The sequence below is a fragment of the Penicillium verrucosum genome (assembly GCF_028828655.1).
Source record: "Penicillium verrucosum strain IBT 35672 chromosome Unknown utg000001l_segment0_segment0, whole genome shotgun sequence".
NCBI classification, from domain to species: Eukaryota; Fungi; Ascomycota; class Eurotiomycetes; order Eurotiales; family Aspergillaceae; genus Penicillium; species Penicillium verrucosum.
In genome coordinates this window covers 6,683,306-6,699,530 of record NW_026643210.1, presented here as the reverse complement: position 1 = coordinate 6,699,530, position 16,225 = coordinate 6,683,306, and the positions used below count along the sequence as shown (strand labels likewise).

At 48.8% G+C, this 16,225-nt stretch overlaps 7 protein-coding genes across 7 annotated transcripts; 2 read left to right on the top strand and 5 right to left on the bottom strand.

Moving 5' to 3' along the window:
* Positions 1-368: 368 nt before the first annotated feature.
* N7516_002488 (putative C6 transcription factor Prf) lies at positions 369-3,367 on the bottom strand (the record flags this gene model as incomplete). Its single annotated transcript, XM_057215208.1, has 6 exons — positions 369-1,163; positions 1,222-1,479; positions 1,533-2,021; positions 2,078-2,597; positions 2,657-2,972; positions 3,052-3,367. The coding sequence occupies 6 exons, from the start codon at positions 3,365-3,367 to the stop codon at positions 369-371; spliced, it is 2,694 nt and encodes an 897-aa protein (XP_057077091.1).
* An 849-nt stretch (positions 3,368-4,216) lies between these two features.
* On the bottom strand, positions 4,217-5,506 carry N7516_002487 (mitochondrial 54S ribosomal protein uL2m; the record flags this gene model as incomplete). The annotated part of the gene is made up of 2 exons (XM_057215207.1): positions 4,217-4,318; positions 4,388-5,506. The coding sequence occupies 2 exons, from the start codon at positions 5,504-5,506 to the stop codon at positions 4,217-4,219; spliced, it is 1,221 nt and encodes a 406-aa protein (XP_057077090.1).
* Positions 5,507-6,269: 763 nt separating this feature from the next.
* On the top strand, positions 6,270-8,336 carry N7516_002486 (B-type cyclin nimE). The gene is made up of 5 exons (XM_057215206.1): positions 6,270-6,439; positions 6,528-6,607; positions 6,733-7,908; positions 7,962-8,100; positions 8,160-8,336. Exons 2-5 carry the CDS (start codon positions 6,599-6,601, stop codon positions 8,249-8,251), a joined length of 1,416 nt encoding a protein of 471 aa, XP_057077089.1. The 5' UTR covers positions 6,270-6,439; positions 6,528-6,598; the 3' UTR covers positions 8,252-8,336.
* Positions 8,337-9,271: 935 nt separating this feature from the next.
* On the top strand, positions 9,272-10,235 carry N7516_002485 (HIT family protein; the record flags this gene model as incomplete). Its single annotated transcript, XM_057215205.1, has 3 exons — positions 9,272-9,526; positions 9,636-9,729; positions 9,979-10,235. The coding sequence occupies 3 exons, from the start codon at positions 9,272-9,274 to the stop codon at positions 10,233-10,235; spliced, it is 606 nt and encodes a 201-aa protein (XP_057077088.1).
* A 160-nt stretch (positions 10,236-10,395) lies between these two features.
* On the bottom strand, positions 10,396-12,074 carry N7516_002484 (tRNA (guanine-N2-)-methyltransferase; the record flags this gene model as incomplete). The annotated part of the gene is made up of 5 exons (XM_057215204.1): positions 10,396-10,452; positions 10,507-10,631; positions 10,698-10,903; positions 10,963-11,825; positions 11,961-12,074. 5 exons carry the CDS (start codon positions 12,072-12,074, stop codon positions 10,396-10,398), a joined length of 1,365 nt encoding a protein of 454 aa, XP_057077087.1.
* A 507-nt stretch (positions 12,075-12,581) lies between these two features.
* On the bottom strand, positions 12,582-14,315 carry N7516_002483 (putative histone deacetylase SIR2; the record flags this gene model as incomplete). The annotated part of the gene is made up of 5 exons (XM_057215203.1): positions 12,582-12,764; positions 12,817-12,996; positions 13,052-13,603; positions 13,670-13,980; positions 14,081-14,315. The coding sequence occupies 5 exons, from the start codon at positions 14,313-14,315 to the stop codon at positions 12,582-12,584; spliced, it is 1,461 nt and encodes a 486-aa protein (XP_057077086.1).
* A 195-nt stretch (positions 14,316-14,510) lies between these two features.
* Positions 14,511-15,862, bottom strand: N7516_002482 (ACL4 family protein). Its single transcript, XM_057215202.1, has 2 exons — positions 15,289-15,862; positions 14,511-15,232 (listed from the first exon to the last, which is right to left on the bottom strand). The coding sequence occupies exons 1-2, from the start codon at positions 15,843-15,845 to the stop codon at positions 14,602-14,604; spliced, it is 1,188 nt and encodes a 395-aa protein (XP_057077085.1). The 5' UTR covers positions 15,846-15,862; the 3' UTR covers positions 14,511-14,601.
* Positions 15,863-16,225: the final 363 nt, after the last annotated feature.

The window sequence follows — 16,225 nt, the reverse complement described above, 5'->3', positions numbered from 1 at the left end:
GAAAGCACCCAGATATCGTAATAAGTGGGACTAGGGGACCGATGCCTCATGTGTATCAATCTCAGCTTGGAGGCGAGGGAGGGGAACAGAAAGCAAGAGATAAGCATCTCCAATAGGATGACCTGCTTCGATTCGTATGTGAGATATCCAGCCAGGATTGGTAAAGGCGTTGATGGGTCGTCTTAATTAGTGAGAGCCTAGGATCTCGGACTTTGAACAGGTTGGGGGGACACGAAGCCTAATGTCGTCCATGCAGGGGCAAAGCGAGAGATTCTTTTGTTGGAACATTCTCAAGCTGTGTTATCGACACCGGAGACTATCCAACTGAGATCGTTTCATGGAAAAGTATATTCCACCACATGCTGCACTCATGATGGCCGCCAGTTCTCCCAGCCGGTGTCGGCTCTATGTTCACTCTGGATTTGGTTATTCAACATCTGAGCCCATTGAGATTCACTAAAAGTCTCCATGTTTAGACTGCCATAGCTCCCATTGCCTGTTTCTGGATTTGGGGTTGGAAGGTCCCAAGCAGAAGGCATGGAAAAGATTCCCGACGCTCCTGTGCCAACTGATGGACTATCGGAACTGTTTGGATAAAACCGACCAGCCATAGAGCCCAAATCAGTGACCTGTGGGTTTGTGTTTCCTTGTGGCATGATGTTTCGATTGGCCTTGTCAAAGGAGGCGGCGGACGCCTGATTCGGATATCCCGGGTTCATCGTTTGATTGTTGCTCCCCGGTGAGGGATTGTCAGCACCATTGATTGAATAGGAGGTGTTGGAGGATGAATTCAAAGTTGAGGGAGTGGGATGGTCTGATGGTGGGTTGTTCCTGTCGCTGAGGTTGCCAAAATCAGTTGGAAAATCCATGTCCACATCGACAATGGCCCGTGGTTGTCCGGCCTGGTCCATTTGTGGAACTGTCGCCTGAGTGGAAGTTCCAAAATAACGACGCGTGTCGTCGCCATTGAAGACTTGTCCTGCGGTGGGCTGTGTCGTTGAGTCCCGGTTCCGGCTAGGGAGGGAACTGGTCAAACCGGCAGACATAGACTGTTGATTGTCACCGCGATTTGAACTGTATTGTGGAGACACCTCCTTCGCGATCCCCTGTGTTTGACGGATGCTGTAGATAGGGGTACAGTCGACATTATCATGGCAGTTTTGCTAGAGAAATTGCGATTAGCTTCGATTAGCCATCGGGGAACAAGCCAGGGGAACGTACTACCATCGAAATCGAATGTGCAGCAGACGTGTTGGTTTTATGTTTATCGTCCAAAGCGCGAATGCCAGTTCCATCAAGATCAACATCCAATTGAACAAGGAACGACTCTGTTAGAGGGTTTTTGTTCTTCATAGCGTTCAGAGCAGAGACCAGAAATTGCAACGAGGAATGAACACTGGAATCCTCTGGTCGGGATTTAAGATACTGGACAAAGACGCGAGCAGCAATATAGAGACAAAATGACATGAAAGGATTTAGCTGCAAGGTGTTAGTGCAAATGACTTAGGCAAGGAAGCTCAATAGAAACTCACGCTTGTCAAATCAACGTGGCTGATCATCTTCATGGTACTCGAAATCTGGTTGGCAGCGACAAGGCATCTGCGTTTGCTCTCGGTCGTAATCTGATTCGGCATCTTGTTCTTTTCGGCCTTGAAGATTGCGGCTTGGTGAAGACATATTGTTGAAGTATGGATGCTCATGTTGGCGAAAATGACGTTGACGTCCGACATACCACTTGGAAGTCGAAGGTGATCAGGCAACGAGAGCGAGATGTGCAGGAGAATATTATCATGGCTTCTGTGGCGCTTCCAAAACTCTCCGTTGAGGTCATGATCGTTGTCTTGGGGCTGAGGCCGATGAATGTGTATGAGGTTACGACCGAAAAGACTTGCCAAAACTATCACGCAGGCAAAAGGTGCTAGTGTAGAGACAGCTCCGGTGGCGATATCGTTTAGATGAAGTGTTCGCTGTGGCTTGCTCTTGGTAAAAGCTTCTTCGGATGCGGGGAGGTTGGTCATGACCTGCTTGTTGTCAGCCTACCATTCTCTGCGCCGGGGTTCATGAAGGGGATACTGACATCGTTCTCATCAATAAGAATGGGCCAACCGGTTCCAACACTTGAATATCTATCTGTGGCAAATGCGCCCCAGAAGACTCTCCTGCGTTCTTCACGCTCTGTCCAATCTTTTGGTGGTAAAATGGATTGTTTGACATCGAGGCCAACACCGTCAAGCCGATTCAATCCCAACATCAGTGCTAGTCTTGCAGCTTTTCCAACGCTCAGCCAGGCTCGTGGGAAATATATCATTCGGAATTCATATGTGCCGATGAATATCCATGTTTGGCAATGTGCTAAACTGACGATGTTCTCCCCGAATCCTTTCATTTCGTCCGCCTCGGCGTACTTGCGTGCCCGCTGGTAGAAATGATTATGCAGAAAGAAGTATTTGTCACTGACAGATGCGGCATTGCACCACATAATGTATCGTAGGCAGATCGGTGGGCGCATATTAGGGGCGAGATTCAGGGCTGCATAGTAACGGGGGCGGTGGATGATGGGCATCATTGGATATATCTTCTCAAAGAATAAAGCATCCCTAGACAGTACCATTGTATTAGACACCAGTTCATATAAAAAGCCGGGTAGAACACGTACAGTTCATCAATCACATCCTGTGAAGGAAGGGGTTCCTCCAGTCCTAGACTGATCAAGTCCCATTGAGAGTTGCCTCCACCCTGGGTAGTTGGCGGCGGAGGGAATAACATTCCTGCGCTGGGAGCAGTAGAAGTTGAGTACGAGTTATCCATGTTTTCTCCAATGCCTTCTAGCCCTCCCAAGCCCGAGAGGTCAGGCAAATTCAGTATAGATTCATCGGCGATAGGTGCTGTGAATGCATTCTCCAATGGTTGAGGTGGGGAGGTTCGTTGGGTGGGTTCCGGGTCCTGACCTTTGAGAAGAGTCTCTACTTGAGCTGATACAGACATGGTTATTAGCGACATAGCTCACTGTCAATACGGCACTAGCGACCATTGTTTCCGATGAATTCGTACCTAATCGCGCTTCAAGCTGCTTGACATATCCCCGTTTAGGACCACTCTTCTTGCGCACTTCATCGTAGGAACATTCATGTCCCAGACGTGAGCAAGTCCCACAGCTCGGTCGTCTCCCATCACACCTCAGTTTCCTCCTCCGACAGACAACACATGCGATGCGCTTGGGGCGGGGAACGAAGTTGCCTTCTCCAGTGGTAGTGCTTTCGGCAGCGGCGCCACTTTCACCGGACATGAATTCCATTTGAGACTGGCCAAATTCCGTGGAGTATTGCGACGATTCGGGTCCAAAATTAGACGTCGGAAGTGCCGCCATGGCGGGCTTGATCGCAAACTTGGACAACGGGATGTGGTGTAGTAGCTGAGTAACTCAAAGGGATGGTTTGATGAACTCTGGTTTTTCCGGGCGCGTTTTTTTTTTTTCAAGGGCAGAGATGGCGCAAATAGTATAGACCCTGGGGCGTCAACTAGCCAGGAACATCCGACTGTTGGCCAAATGTGCTGAAGTGGGGATGTGAAAAGGAAGTTCTATGAATGACGAAGTTCGTAACAGGAGAGGCTGAGCATTCTTCCGGCCCTGGGCTTGTTATAGTGAGCTAAATCAAAGAACCCCTATTGTTTGTTTTCGATCGGATTCTAATTGAAACCATGGGGGAGTCTTTAATTTCCATGCTAATTCCCAACAAGGGCGTTGACAGGTGCGGATCAGCAGAGGGCCACGCACCAGCGAGATTGCCTAAAGGCTTGGCATGTATCTGCCCAGCCGGGGATCTACGGCTAATCAGAGTGGAAATGAAGTACGTTCTACTTTATATACAACAATTTATCTTGTTGTACATGATGATTATGTATATCCACTAGGTCCAGAGAGATAAAATGGTTTTATAAATCTATTTTCTTTCGCTTTGAATGTATATGGCATCGAGCCATCGTACTGTACAGTGCCCATTGCCCGAGTTTCAGTCAGATGGCAGATGCGCAAAACAAGAATCCCCAAATAGCGCGTGGTAGAAGAAACGATGAGACATTTAATGTGTCAAGAAACAGGAAAAGATATCGTACAGTCATCCTCTGCGCGGTAGGGATGAGGTATAGGGTGAGGAGGTACAAATGGTTAAGAGACAAAGCAGAGTGAAATGGCCATTTCGGCAAAGCAACATCATCTCTAGTTGTATCCACGACGGCGCTTTCCTTGGTTGCGAGGTCTGGCATGAACAACAGCCTTGTTGATCTTCCACTTCGGGCGGGTCTTGTAGCCGGATTTGGTCTAGAGGTGAAAAAAGAAGAGTCAGCCACATTGAAGTTCGAAGGGTGCAAAACAAGAGGATATACATACCGGAATACCCCAGGGACTCTTCGGGTCGATGTTACCCTTAGACTTTCCTCGTCCACCACCGTGAGGATGGTCCATAGCGTTCATGGCCAGACCACGCACCGTCGGACGAATGTTGAGCCAACGTGAGCGACCGGCCTTTCCGAGCTGGGTGTATTGGTAGTTCGGGTTGCTGGTAATACCAACGGTAGCGCAGCAGTCCTTGTGGATGAGCCGAGTCTCACCACTTGAGAGACGGACAGTGATGTGCTGGGCCAGACGCTCCTGCTTCTGCTGCTCACGCTGCGACAAGGGCTTCTTTTCGGCCTCAGGTTGTCCGTCTTGAATTGTTTGCTGGCGCGAGTCACTACCCTTGGCCACAACTGTAGCATATGTTCCAGCACTCCGACACAGTTGACCACCCTTCCCGGGTCGTAATCCCAAGTTGAAGATCAATGTTCCCACCGGAACCATGTGCAATGGCAGACAGTTTCCTCTCCAGGCGGTTCTGGCCGCGAGCACACCGGGATCGACAGTGCTGCCCATGCTCTTCCACAGATCTTCGGGAATTCCGGACATATAACTCTGGACCACGTCGCCGGCGCGCATCCCATCCGCTGCGAGAATGTAGCTCAACTTGCCGGTCTCCTTACTGGCAGTCAGAGCGATGTGTGCAGTGCGTCCGGGATCGTACTCGATACGCTCCACTGTGTGTGGCCCCGGAGCCATGCGCAGAAAATCGATTGTCCGAATTCGACGCTTGGCACCACCTCCATGATGGCGGACAGTGACTCGGCCAGAGTTGTTTCGACCACCCTTGGCGTGACCACGTTTGGGGAACGTTAATTTGTGCACTGGACGGCCTTTCCACAGATGATCATTCACAGGACGTCGCAAATGTCTCACACCGGGGGTGCGCGGAGTGAAGGTGCGCAGCTGAATGCCAGCCGAATCGCGGCCGGGGGGAGGAGCGAACGAGACGTTGGGGTCAATAAACGAGTTGACTGGTGTTTCGATAGACTTAGGCTTATTCTTCTCAATTTCATTCACAATTGTCGAATAGCCACGAACTGGCGAAGGCAGAGAGGATAGACACCTAAAGGGCAGCCGAATGCCCCGTAGGGCAATTCGGGATTGGAGCATTGCTACCAAAGAATTGGGGGGGAAAGACGGGTTTTGAGTGAATCAATTGAATATAATTGCAATCGAAAAAAGCCAAATGTCAATAGAGCAGACCAACCAAGACTCAACTGCACCTCTCCTCTTCTTTGTAGATATGCACCCGACTCTCCACGGAAACAAAAAGTTCGCTGGTCACGTGAGTTTCTCCTGCACCGCCTCTCTCACGGCCACAATCCATCTAATGTGGCTGACGTCTGGTCACGGGTATGCATCCATGGATCCAATTTGACCGCCTTGTGTCAGATTGACACGTGACTCCTTTATTACATGCGGTCCGATACTTACGAGACCGAAACGAAGTCGTTGTCCGAGCAACCAGTTTATTTACCCATTGCCATACTCACGCGTATCTCCCTTCATTGCTGGATCTACTTTTCTCAACCTATCTGAACACATCTTTTTCTTGTTTCTATTCCGTTCTTCATTGCTCAATTCAATTCTTCATTTTAGAAATTTACCCCCCAAAAAAAAAAAGGCTCGAAGGTCAATTTGGTGATCCACGCGACTGGCTGAGTGGGGCTAGTTGTTTTCTACGCTAAGAACAGTACTAGGGCCAAACATCGCCTTTTGCCCTCAAGCTCTCTTCCTTTTCCCTCATCATTCCAGTTAAAGATACCCTTCCATCTTTCCCCCCTACTCCCCAACTAACAAATTATCGCGTGCGGATTCCTGTCGTACAGTGTCCCCGAATCATTTCCGTATCATTTGATATCTTTTTCCCCCAATTCGCGCGCCATTTGATCTTCAGAACCAGGGTTCTGCGCGGTCTTGATACACATCAACATAGTCATCTTTGGGCCGTAATTATCGACTCATATCATCTCCACCTGCCTGAAAGCTGCCTCTGCCTACTGGCATAGTAGTTTCTTCAGAACAACCGCATTTTCACGCGTGGTACGTGCACCTTGTCCTTAGCCCTCTGGTATGAGCGCCCCCCACCGAGGTAATATCAAATGGAATGCTGACCTGATTTCCCGAGCAGGACAAGGATCATTATATTCCTGTCCTCTTTCTTCCCTTCCTACGCGTCGATTTCCTTTTATTTTCTTCACGATGCCGCAGGTAAGCAATCTTCAACCCTGCCAAAACACGCGTTTGATATCCTGGCTGCGGGATATCTAAACCATTGCATCTAGATCCGAGTATATTGCATAACCTCACTACATTGATCACTGACTCCACTGCAGGCCCGCAGCCTTCGTACCAGAGGCACGATGAACGAGAACGATGAGAATGGTCCGTCGGCGCGTGTGACGCGGGCCAAGACAGCAGCTCTCAGCACTGATATGTCTGCCGCTGGGGCTAAGAAACCCCTGCAGACCAAGCGAACCACGTCGACTACCGCGTCTAATGGATCCCAACGTCCCCGTGCTGCCCTCGGTGATGTCAGCAATGTCAACAAGACTGACGGCGCTGAGATGAAAGCTGGGAAGAAACCGCTTGCCGCCAAGGCTGGTTTGACCTCAAAGGCAACCGTCCAGACTGGTGGTGTTCAAAAGCTCAGCCGCACCAACTCCTCACGAACAGCCACACGACCAGCCCTTCAACCCCGCGACTCGAACAAGAAACCTGGTGCCAAGCGTCCATCGCTTAAGGATACAGCCCTCCAAGCGGATGAGCCTCCCCGCAAGAAGCCCGAGCTTGAGCGAAAGACCCGAACTATCGAGAAGATTACGGAAGAACCAGCCGTGAAAGAGGCGGAGATTAGCGTGAAGGATGCTCTGAATGACGCTGTGCAGGATCTGGACACTGAGGACTTGGATGACCCATTAATGGCCGCCGAATACGTGGTGGAAATCTTCGAGTATCTCAAGGACCTTGAGATCATCACCCTGCCCAACCCTGATTACATCGACCATCAGCCCGACCTTGAATGGAAGATGCGTGGGATCCTTGTCGACTGGCTAATCGAAGTGCACACCCGTTTCCGTCTCCTGCCCGAGACCCTGTTCCTTGCTGTCAACATCATCGATCGCTTCCTGTCTGCCGAGGTCGTCGCCCTCGATCGTCTTCAGCTCGTTGGTGTTACCGCCATGTTCATTGCGTCTAAGTATGAGGAGGTGCTCTCCCCTCACGTCGCCAACTTCAGCCATGTCGCCGATGAGACCTTCTCGGATAAGGAGATTCTCGATGCCGAACGTCACGTCCTCGCAACCCTCGAGTACAACATGAGCTTCCCCAACCCGATGAACTTCCTGCGACGCATCTCCAAGGCCGACAACTATGATATCCAAACTCGCACTCTGGGCAAATACTTGATGGAGATCAGTCTTCTTGATCACCGTTTCATGGGCTTCCCCCAGAGTCACATCTCTGCCGCAGCCATGTACCTTGCACGTCTCATCCTCGAGCGTGGACCTTGGGTATGTTATGTTGCATTTCTCCTGTTCCGCGCCTCTCAACTAACTTATCATAGGATGCCACTCTCGCCCACTACTCTGGATACACCGAAGAGGAGATAGATCCCGTCTTCCAGTTGATGGTTGATTATCTCCACCGCCCTGTCTCCCACGAAGCCTTCTTCAAGAAATACGCCAGCAAGAAGTTCCTGAAGGGTAAGCTATATTAATAATTTCCCTTGTCTCGTGAGATGGCGTGCTAACCAGTCTTCTAGCTTCTATCTTGACTCGCCAATGGGCCAAGAAGTATCATCACCTGTACGTCGACAGCTCCGAGCAGAGCAGTTACGCCAAGAATGAACAGTAATTGTACCATTTACGATGTCATGCTACTCCTGTCTCGCCAACGTCGATGCCTTTCATGACTCCCTAAGGCCCTTGCGACGACTCGACTTGAGGAGGGAAATCGAATTCCTACATATGTTGGCATTTCATTGTGCTGGTATTCACTACACTACCTTTTGCATATTCTTACGACGACTTGATTGAATTTCTGCGCTTTCCGCATTTGTCTTCTTCTGTGATGGGGTGTTCGGCGCTCGGCCCTGTGTGCTATTGTTTTCTTCTTTTACCCCTACATCTTCAACCACCGCTTGCTTGTTTTCCCTGCATGAGCATCTGTCTCCCCGCCTGCCTTCATATCTCTAACATTCTCGACGTGTTGCAGGCGTCGGGATCTATTTTTCTCTTCCTTCAAATCGCAATTTTACCTTGCTTCACCCTAAGTCGTCTCTGTCTTAGGTTGGAGGATACAGTGCTATCCCCCTTTGGATCACTTTTCTTTTTTTTTTTTTTTTTATCATGCAAGTTCCGAAGGCTTGCACGTTTGCGTGGCATTGCGGATTGGAAATCTTTTGTGGGGCCAAGGTGGCTATGGTTTTGTTTTTGTTTCTCGGTTGTTTCTCAATTCATTGGCTGGAAGACTCGATTGGTTACTGAAGCTGAGTCTTCCAGGCGTACAAGATTGATATCGGATGGACGGTCGAGGTGGTAATCAGTGACAAGTTGGACTGCTTTTGTTTTGTTCAAAATAGTTGGATTTCTAACACTGGATCCGTGTGTATGGCGTGCTTATTGAAACCATTTCTTTTTTAATTCTTTTTTTCTTTTTTGTTCTTTTTTGGGGGATATATCGGGGGTTGTAGATGCGTCCAATTAAGCTCACTTGGGCGTGCTTAACCGAGGTTGGTCCCGGGGCTCTGTGAGCCGTGGAATCCCTGACCTCCCAACTTTACTGCATAGTTCCATCTGTCTTTGACGTTGATACTACTTTACACAGGTTCACCACTCTACATTCGGACTCAGGAAATACATTATTTTATCCGTTATGGATTACACTACACCCCCGCCATGCCCGTTCTGCAATATCGCCTCATCATATCCCCCAACCCCGTTCAATGATCCTAAGTCCAATCCAGTCTCTACTGTCCCGGATTCAGGTCCATTGTCCCATATCATCCTCTCCACCGAGCATGTTCTTGCCTTCTTGGACATAATGCCTCTTACCCGCGGCCATGTGCTCGTAGCGCCAAGAAATCATTACAAGTTGCTAGGTGACATGGGTGTTCAAGCAGGACAGGAGGTACGTAGTTATTTCCCATCAGCTCATCTATGTCTATTCAACAAGCAAAAGCAAAAAACAAAAACAAAAGCTTCTTCCGCTGATCCTTTTTTCTTGATTTGGTGCATAGATGGGGAAATGGCTACCCATTCTCTCCAGGGTTGTAACGAAGACTGTGTTTGGCGATGACCCCGATAGACATTGGAATGTTGTACAGAACAATGGTATGTCTTGCCCTTGCTTTTTCTCCATTTTCGGAAACCCTTGATCTTTATCGCATTTGATTGAATACGGAGTATTTCGATGTTGTATGCTGTTATGTATTTGATGTATCAATATTGGTATTCAAGGAGGTCGAATGCCCCTGACCGATATCTTGTTTTATTTGTCACTAAAACCAAAACGGCATTTTGGGATCTCATGTCTATGGAAGAAAGAAGGAAAACACCAACAATCATCTAACTGAGGGACAGGCGAAAGAGCAGCGCAGGTAGTACCCCACGTCCATTTCCACATCATCCCACGCCCTGCTCAAGGGGCCAATCAGAGAACAAGCTTTGCTATGTTCGGTCGTGGACAGAGAGAGGAGCTCGACGACGATGAGGCTGAAATCTTGGCTCGTGAGTTGAGAATTGAATTGGCGGAGGAAGTCAAACGAATTTTGAGGGACGAGGGTGTGGACTTGGCTGCAGATCTGGTTTCAGAAGGAAGCCAGCGAGGGAAGCTGTGAAGTACACTGTATCTGGTATTTTCTCTGTTCTTGCATCTGATCATTGGTCCCATCTTCGGGTCATTCACTGCATATAGATATTCCTATTACCCCCAATTTTGCAAGCCTCCGAGCTGGGTAGGCTATATAGCTTCCTATCGAATTTCTGATATCGGAGTCCTTATTCGGCCGTCTTTTGGTCCTTCTCAACCCTGGTGCCGTGGCCTGGGAGCATATGCTGGTGCAACAAATTAGCCAGGTACTGGGCCATCAACTCACAGATAATACGTACCACACGTCGGAATGCATTGAGATCATCTGCACTAGTACCCTGGTCGTCCATCTTTTTCCGGGCCAGTGAGATATCCGACAATTCTCCCTCGGGTAGACGGCGGTAGGTTATAAGTCGGCGAGCCCCTATAAGACACAGAATGAGCCAATCCACTTCAATATCATGTTTATATCATAAAACCTGTCACTTACAAGTGTTGAAACTCTGAACAGAGATACTAATAATCTCGAGATTCTCATGCATGGGAACAGGGAACTCGGTTTTCTCATCATTTGTTGTTGGCATCCACATTGACAAACGGCCATTGGGGACCAAGGAGCGAACTGCGAAGTTTAGAACGTCGTTTTGCAGAGCCTCGAAGCCATAAGGCCTTTTGGGAGGAACGAAACCAGGTCGGCTATAAGTCCAAGTCAGTATTATAAGTCGCGAGGCCAATGAAAGCATAGAAAAACTTACAGATAAGCAGGGACGCCATCAATGATCACATTAACCGCAGGTTTTCCCCTGCGATTTCCCAGAACCCGAAGTCCTTCACGCACGCCGTATGGCGGATCGCAGACAATGCCGTCAAGAACGGCAGTTCTCCGCAGTGGGGTATTGGTAAGATCGGAAGTGAACGTATCCAAGAATTTGCTCTTGATCCCATATTGGTCGAAATTCTCGTATATGCCCAATTTTCCGCTCTCTTTACCACGGAAGCTACGGCCATCAATGTCTGCACCCAGAGTCAGAGCCCCGAAATGCGAAGCAGCAACTATGAAACTTCCAGTTCCGACAAACGGGTCGAAAAATAATTTCCCCGGTGCTGCAAGAGCCATGTTCGCCGTAATGAGACTCAACTCGGCATCCATGGAAGTCGTGCTAATATAACGACGCTTCTTGAGGTCGTATTTAAGCACGGCTTCGCGACAGCTATCGGCAACCTTGCGACTGAGATAAATCTTTCGTGGATCTCCTGTTCGCTTCGTGCCCAGTGATGAGACTTCAACATCGTCGACGTACTCTTCCATCACGAAAAACTCCTCATCGGGGTTTGTTAGCCGGATTGGGCCTTTGAACCCCATATATGAGAAGGATCGAATGATTTCTCCCTTCTGAACTGTGCTGCGAGTTCCTGCGAAGTAGTCGACTGTGAATTTGAACGGGACAGCAATATAGTCGTTCCAACGATCCTGGGTTCGCTGACGGACATCCGCATGTAGCTCTTCATAGTTGGTGCCTTCGCCCCATAGCTCGAATATATCTTTAACCAGGATACTGCGCTTGGCAACTGCCCGTGCCGCAGCTTCGTTTGGTAGTCTTACAACACAGTATGGTGACTAGGCTATGTCAGTCAAGTTTCTGCAAATTGGGGATGATCATGTAAGGAAGAAAGGAGGGGTACCATCGTTTTGGATCAATGGTCATGGAATGATTTGGACACTTTGAATATCGATGGAAAAGGTATATCATACATATTCATTGTAGGCGATGATTTCGATATCAACGCCTGCGAGTGTGGCACAGGCTTGGAGTTCCGGCCGCCGGAAGGTCTCATGGACTTGGGCGAACCGAACCAGATAATCCATGGCTAGCAAGACGAATATATATCTGGTTTTTCCTCAAGGAATTTCTCTTCAGTGGGAGTTCATGTAATTCGTTGCTGCTTTGAAGGCGGGGTGTTGCGGGTTGAGATAATTTTTTTTTCTCTCGGGTCTTCAGAAATATACTCCACGGAGACAGACTCTGTCCAGTCCAGGTACATATGTATGGATTTATATATCCTCAACGAAATAAGTAATCATAGGTTTTGAAATACTATCTTCAGTGAGAACTAAGTACTGTACTATTAGAATATGAATTAGTTAAAATGTTTTAATTACAGGCATTGTGTATCAAGAGAAAGATAATAAAACGATAGATTGAAACTACAGATGAAACCCAGATCTACCCAGGTGTGAATATAATCGCACAAAAAAACTAAAAGAGACCAAGGCTGCCTAAGATATATCACCACATCCAGCTATGAACAGAAACCCGAAGATACGCCCTCCCTTAAGATAGAAGCAAGACATGCCCAAAACTAAACTCCGCCCCTATGCATCGACTACCTTGAAAACATGTCGTGATTCATATCCATCCACCGAGGTAATATCCACCTCCTCGTCTGCTGGTATCATATGATGTTGTAGATCCCAACCCGCCCGACGAGAAAGTTCTGATACCACCACATCACAGTCACCCAAGAGATCAATATCGAACTCGGTATGTGATACCGGCTATATGTCATGGTTAGTATGATACAATGCCAATGTTGTGAACATGACTTACCGTGCGCGAGATGTAGATCTGCGGGACTTTGCGAGGTAGGATCCCCGGTACTTCAGCCACGGGGGCTACCTTCAACGAAGTACCGATCACAATGACTAGGTCTGCTAGTTCCCGATCTTGGTGAAGTAGACGTTGGCCAAACTCATCGGGTAGATCCTCACCAAAGAATGTGATATCAGGCTGTACTATTCGTAAGTATGGAAGAAAGCAAGCAAGGGACCGAATGGTCACTGACCTTCATCACTCCAGGAGTCGGGATTTCATAGTCGTCCTCATCTGAACTGTCGTCGGAGACCTTGCGGTCTTTCTGTTGACCATTGGAACTTCGCTTGCGCTTCAGACCTTGCGGCTTTAGTTCTTCTTCTGCGATTTTCTCCTTGCAGGCGGTGCAGTGGGGGATGTTTCCCGCCCTGATTTCATCGAAGATCGCGTCGCCAGGAACGTTGAATCCACACTTCACGCAGGTGGCCGTCGCAAAGGATCCATGGCATTGTACAATCTTTTCCGGGCGTACCCCGGCATTTGCTTCAATGTTATCGATATTCTGCGTATAGTTGGTCAACAGCTTCCCCTTGTCTTGTAGAAGCCGAATGAACGCATGGGTGGGCGACCATTTCTTTTCCGTTGGAAGGATATCCTTGGCAATAGAAAAGAAAATGTTCGGGTCCTCTCTGAAGATATGGATATCGAAGACTTCTTGTGGATCGCTCAGACCTAGATGCGCCAGTTTTGAATAGAGTCCGGTATCCTTAGAACGGAAATCGGGAATGCCCAGACTTGTCGAGATCTGATAAAATACCCGTTAGAACTTATGGATCAAGGATCTTCTGGATAATCTTCAATATAAACATACACCTGCGCCCGTCAGAACGATGATGTTTCGAGACTCGCGAAGGAGCCGAACAGCATCGTCGATGGAGTTGTACTGGGGAAGTTTGGGCCTCCGGGAGAACTCGCGCGAGATCGCGACCGCCAGAAGAGAATGGTAAGACTCATCTGGCGCACCATCGAGGAATGCCGGGGGCACGATTCCAAATGCCGTGCATAGCTTTTTGGCCGTGACGGTTTCGCGGATGATGGTCTCCTCCACGAACGCCGCCTTACCAATCGCATGTAGACGTTGTCGATATGCAGTCGCTTCTTCTAGAGTACAGGCACCGGGAACTGCGACGGAAAAGCACAGCGCGTTAGCCAATGTTCGTTCTGAGATCTCCGAGAGCGGGGGTGTCCGGGGTAAGACGTGAGGGTGGATATAGTTACATACCGAGGCCGTCGCGGATCTGGTCATCGCGTAAGAACTGGATCGCCTCATCGCAGTTAGACAGATTATCCCATCCGTCGGAATCATCACTGTCCGACTCCAAATCTGACGAGATCTCAAGCGCGAGGTCCGGCGCGTCGTCCTCTATATCGTACTGTTCCCCCATATCCACGGCCTCCACTTCGACCACGGTGGTCTTTACTGAAGCCTCTCCTTTTGGGGCTGGTACCAAATCCATTTTGCAGGAGTTTGAGATGCCAGCCACGGAGACAAACTCGCTTTCACTCGCGCTTGAAACCTGCTCTGACAAAAATTCGGGCATCTGCTTCACCGGAGGCAACTTAATCCGGAACCGATGAATGAATTGCGGTGGCGATATCAAAGAAGTTTTGGTTTGTGGTTCAAGGGGTCGACGATGAAAGAGAAAGTTGGGAAAAAAAATGAAAGAAACTACTTCTAGTGGTATCAAATCAAACAAATCAATGAACATGTACATCATCTCATGTGGTCGTTACTTTTGGTATCTATAAATCCGCCATCTCGTCGTCGGAGTCGACTTCGATCTCCACATCCGAATCCTCGCCTTCTCCCTCTCCTTCAGCTTCACTCTCATCGTCCTCTCCAATTTCTTTGTTCATTTCCTGTACAAGCTCCAAGGCATGATCGCGGAGCCGGTCATCCTCGTACTGAAGAACATCGTAGAGCTTCAAGCTTTGCTTGAGCCATTCACGACTAGCATCTAGTGATGCATGTCGCGGGGACTCGGCAAGCTCATCGGCGGTCGCATCCTTAGGTGCCTGTTGCTTTTCTGCCAGCAAGAAGAGACACCAGCCTCCGAGGTACCAGGCCTCTACACTTTGATCATCCTCTAGAATCAAGCGCTCGAGGACTTCCAGAGCCTCGAACTCCATATTCACTTCCATCAAGAGTCGCGCAAGACTGATGCGTACCGCAAAATCGGGAATTTTGAGATCTTCTGGAGCCAAATCCTTCCAGAAGCTCATACTCCGAGTGAGCGCGGCTTGCGCATCTTCGGTACGTAGTTGTGAAATCCGGATGGAGGCGAGGGTCTGTAGTACCTCCGGCTCTTCGGGTGTGACAAGGAGGGCTTCCGTAATAAGTGCTTCGCACCGAGCTTCGGCATCCTCTTCCCAGCTGAGTGTATATGTTAGTGTTGGCCCGCATAGAATCTAGAACACAGAGAAACTCACGAAAGATCGGTCATATAGGTTTCAGCGACAGCGCAGAGTGCGTTAGACATCTTGGTCTTCTTCTGTGTGATGTCGGCGATCTGCTCCGGTGATGTTTTCCCCTCAAGAGACTGAATAGTCTGTCTGAGGGACGCCACACCCATCTCGAACCACAGGACACTGTCCTTTCCACCTTGCTCACTCAATTGTGCAAGCCATAGGAACTTCTCAGCTCCCCCTCCCTGAGATTCCGGTATCGAGCCATTCTGATCGAGTTGAACAGCCTGAAGGAAGCAGTTTCTAGCGGTGTCGATGTCGCCTAGCTCGACATTGATTTCTCCAAGCAGGTTAATGGCGGGGAGCTGTGCAGTAGTATTTTCAGCGGTCAAATCCAGAGCCTGCTGTGCAACCACAAGTGCCTCATCGGCTCGACCAGTTTGTAGGAGGATTGTGGCTTGGTCGAGTAACGTCGAGGGATCTTGAGCCATGTTGCCTTTCGAGATCGAGCCACCAGGGCCGAGTACGGACTTTTCGCGGGGCTTGGATGATTTCTTCTTTTGCGGTCTAGGCTTTCCCATGGCAGGACGCAGTCAAAAACTGGTTATGTCGTCGACTGGAATACTAAGCAGGGTGATTGACAATTGTAACCTGCAGGGTATCTGGAAGAAGTTAGAAAAAAGTGTACCTCCAAAAATTTGAGGCGGCTGTTTGACGGGTTTGCATGTGGGACCGCAATATTGTCAAGTTTATGCTTTTGACCGCCTTGGTCGTGGAGTGAGAACTACAACACACCACAACACCACTACCATACCGTTTGTGTGTTATAGCTAGATGGAATTAATTATCAGCCATACCTAGAAGTGCCACCCGGAATAGGAATAATGCCGTGTATATATATGTATGCAGTATTTACCCTTCAAGACGTAGAACTTCAACAATTTGATTTATCTAAGACGAT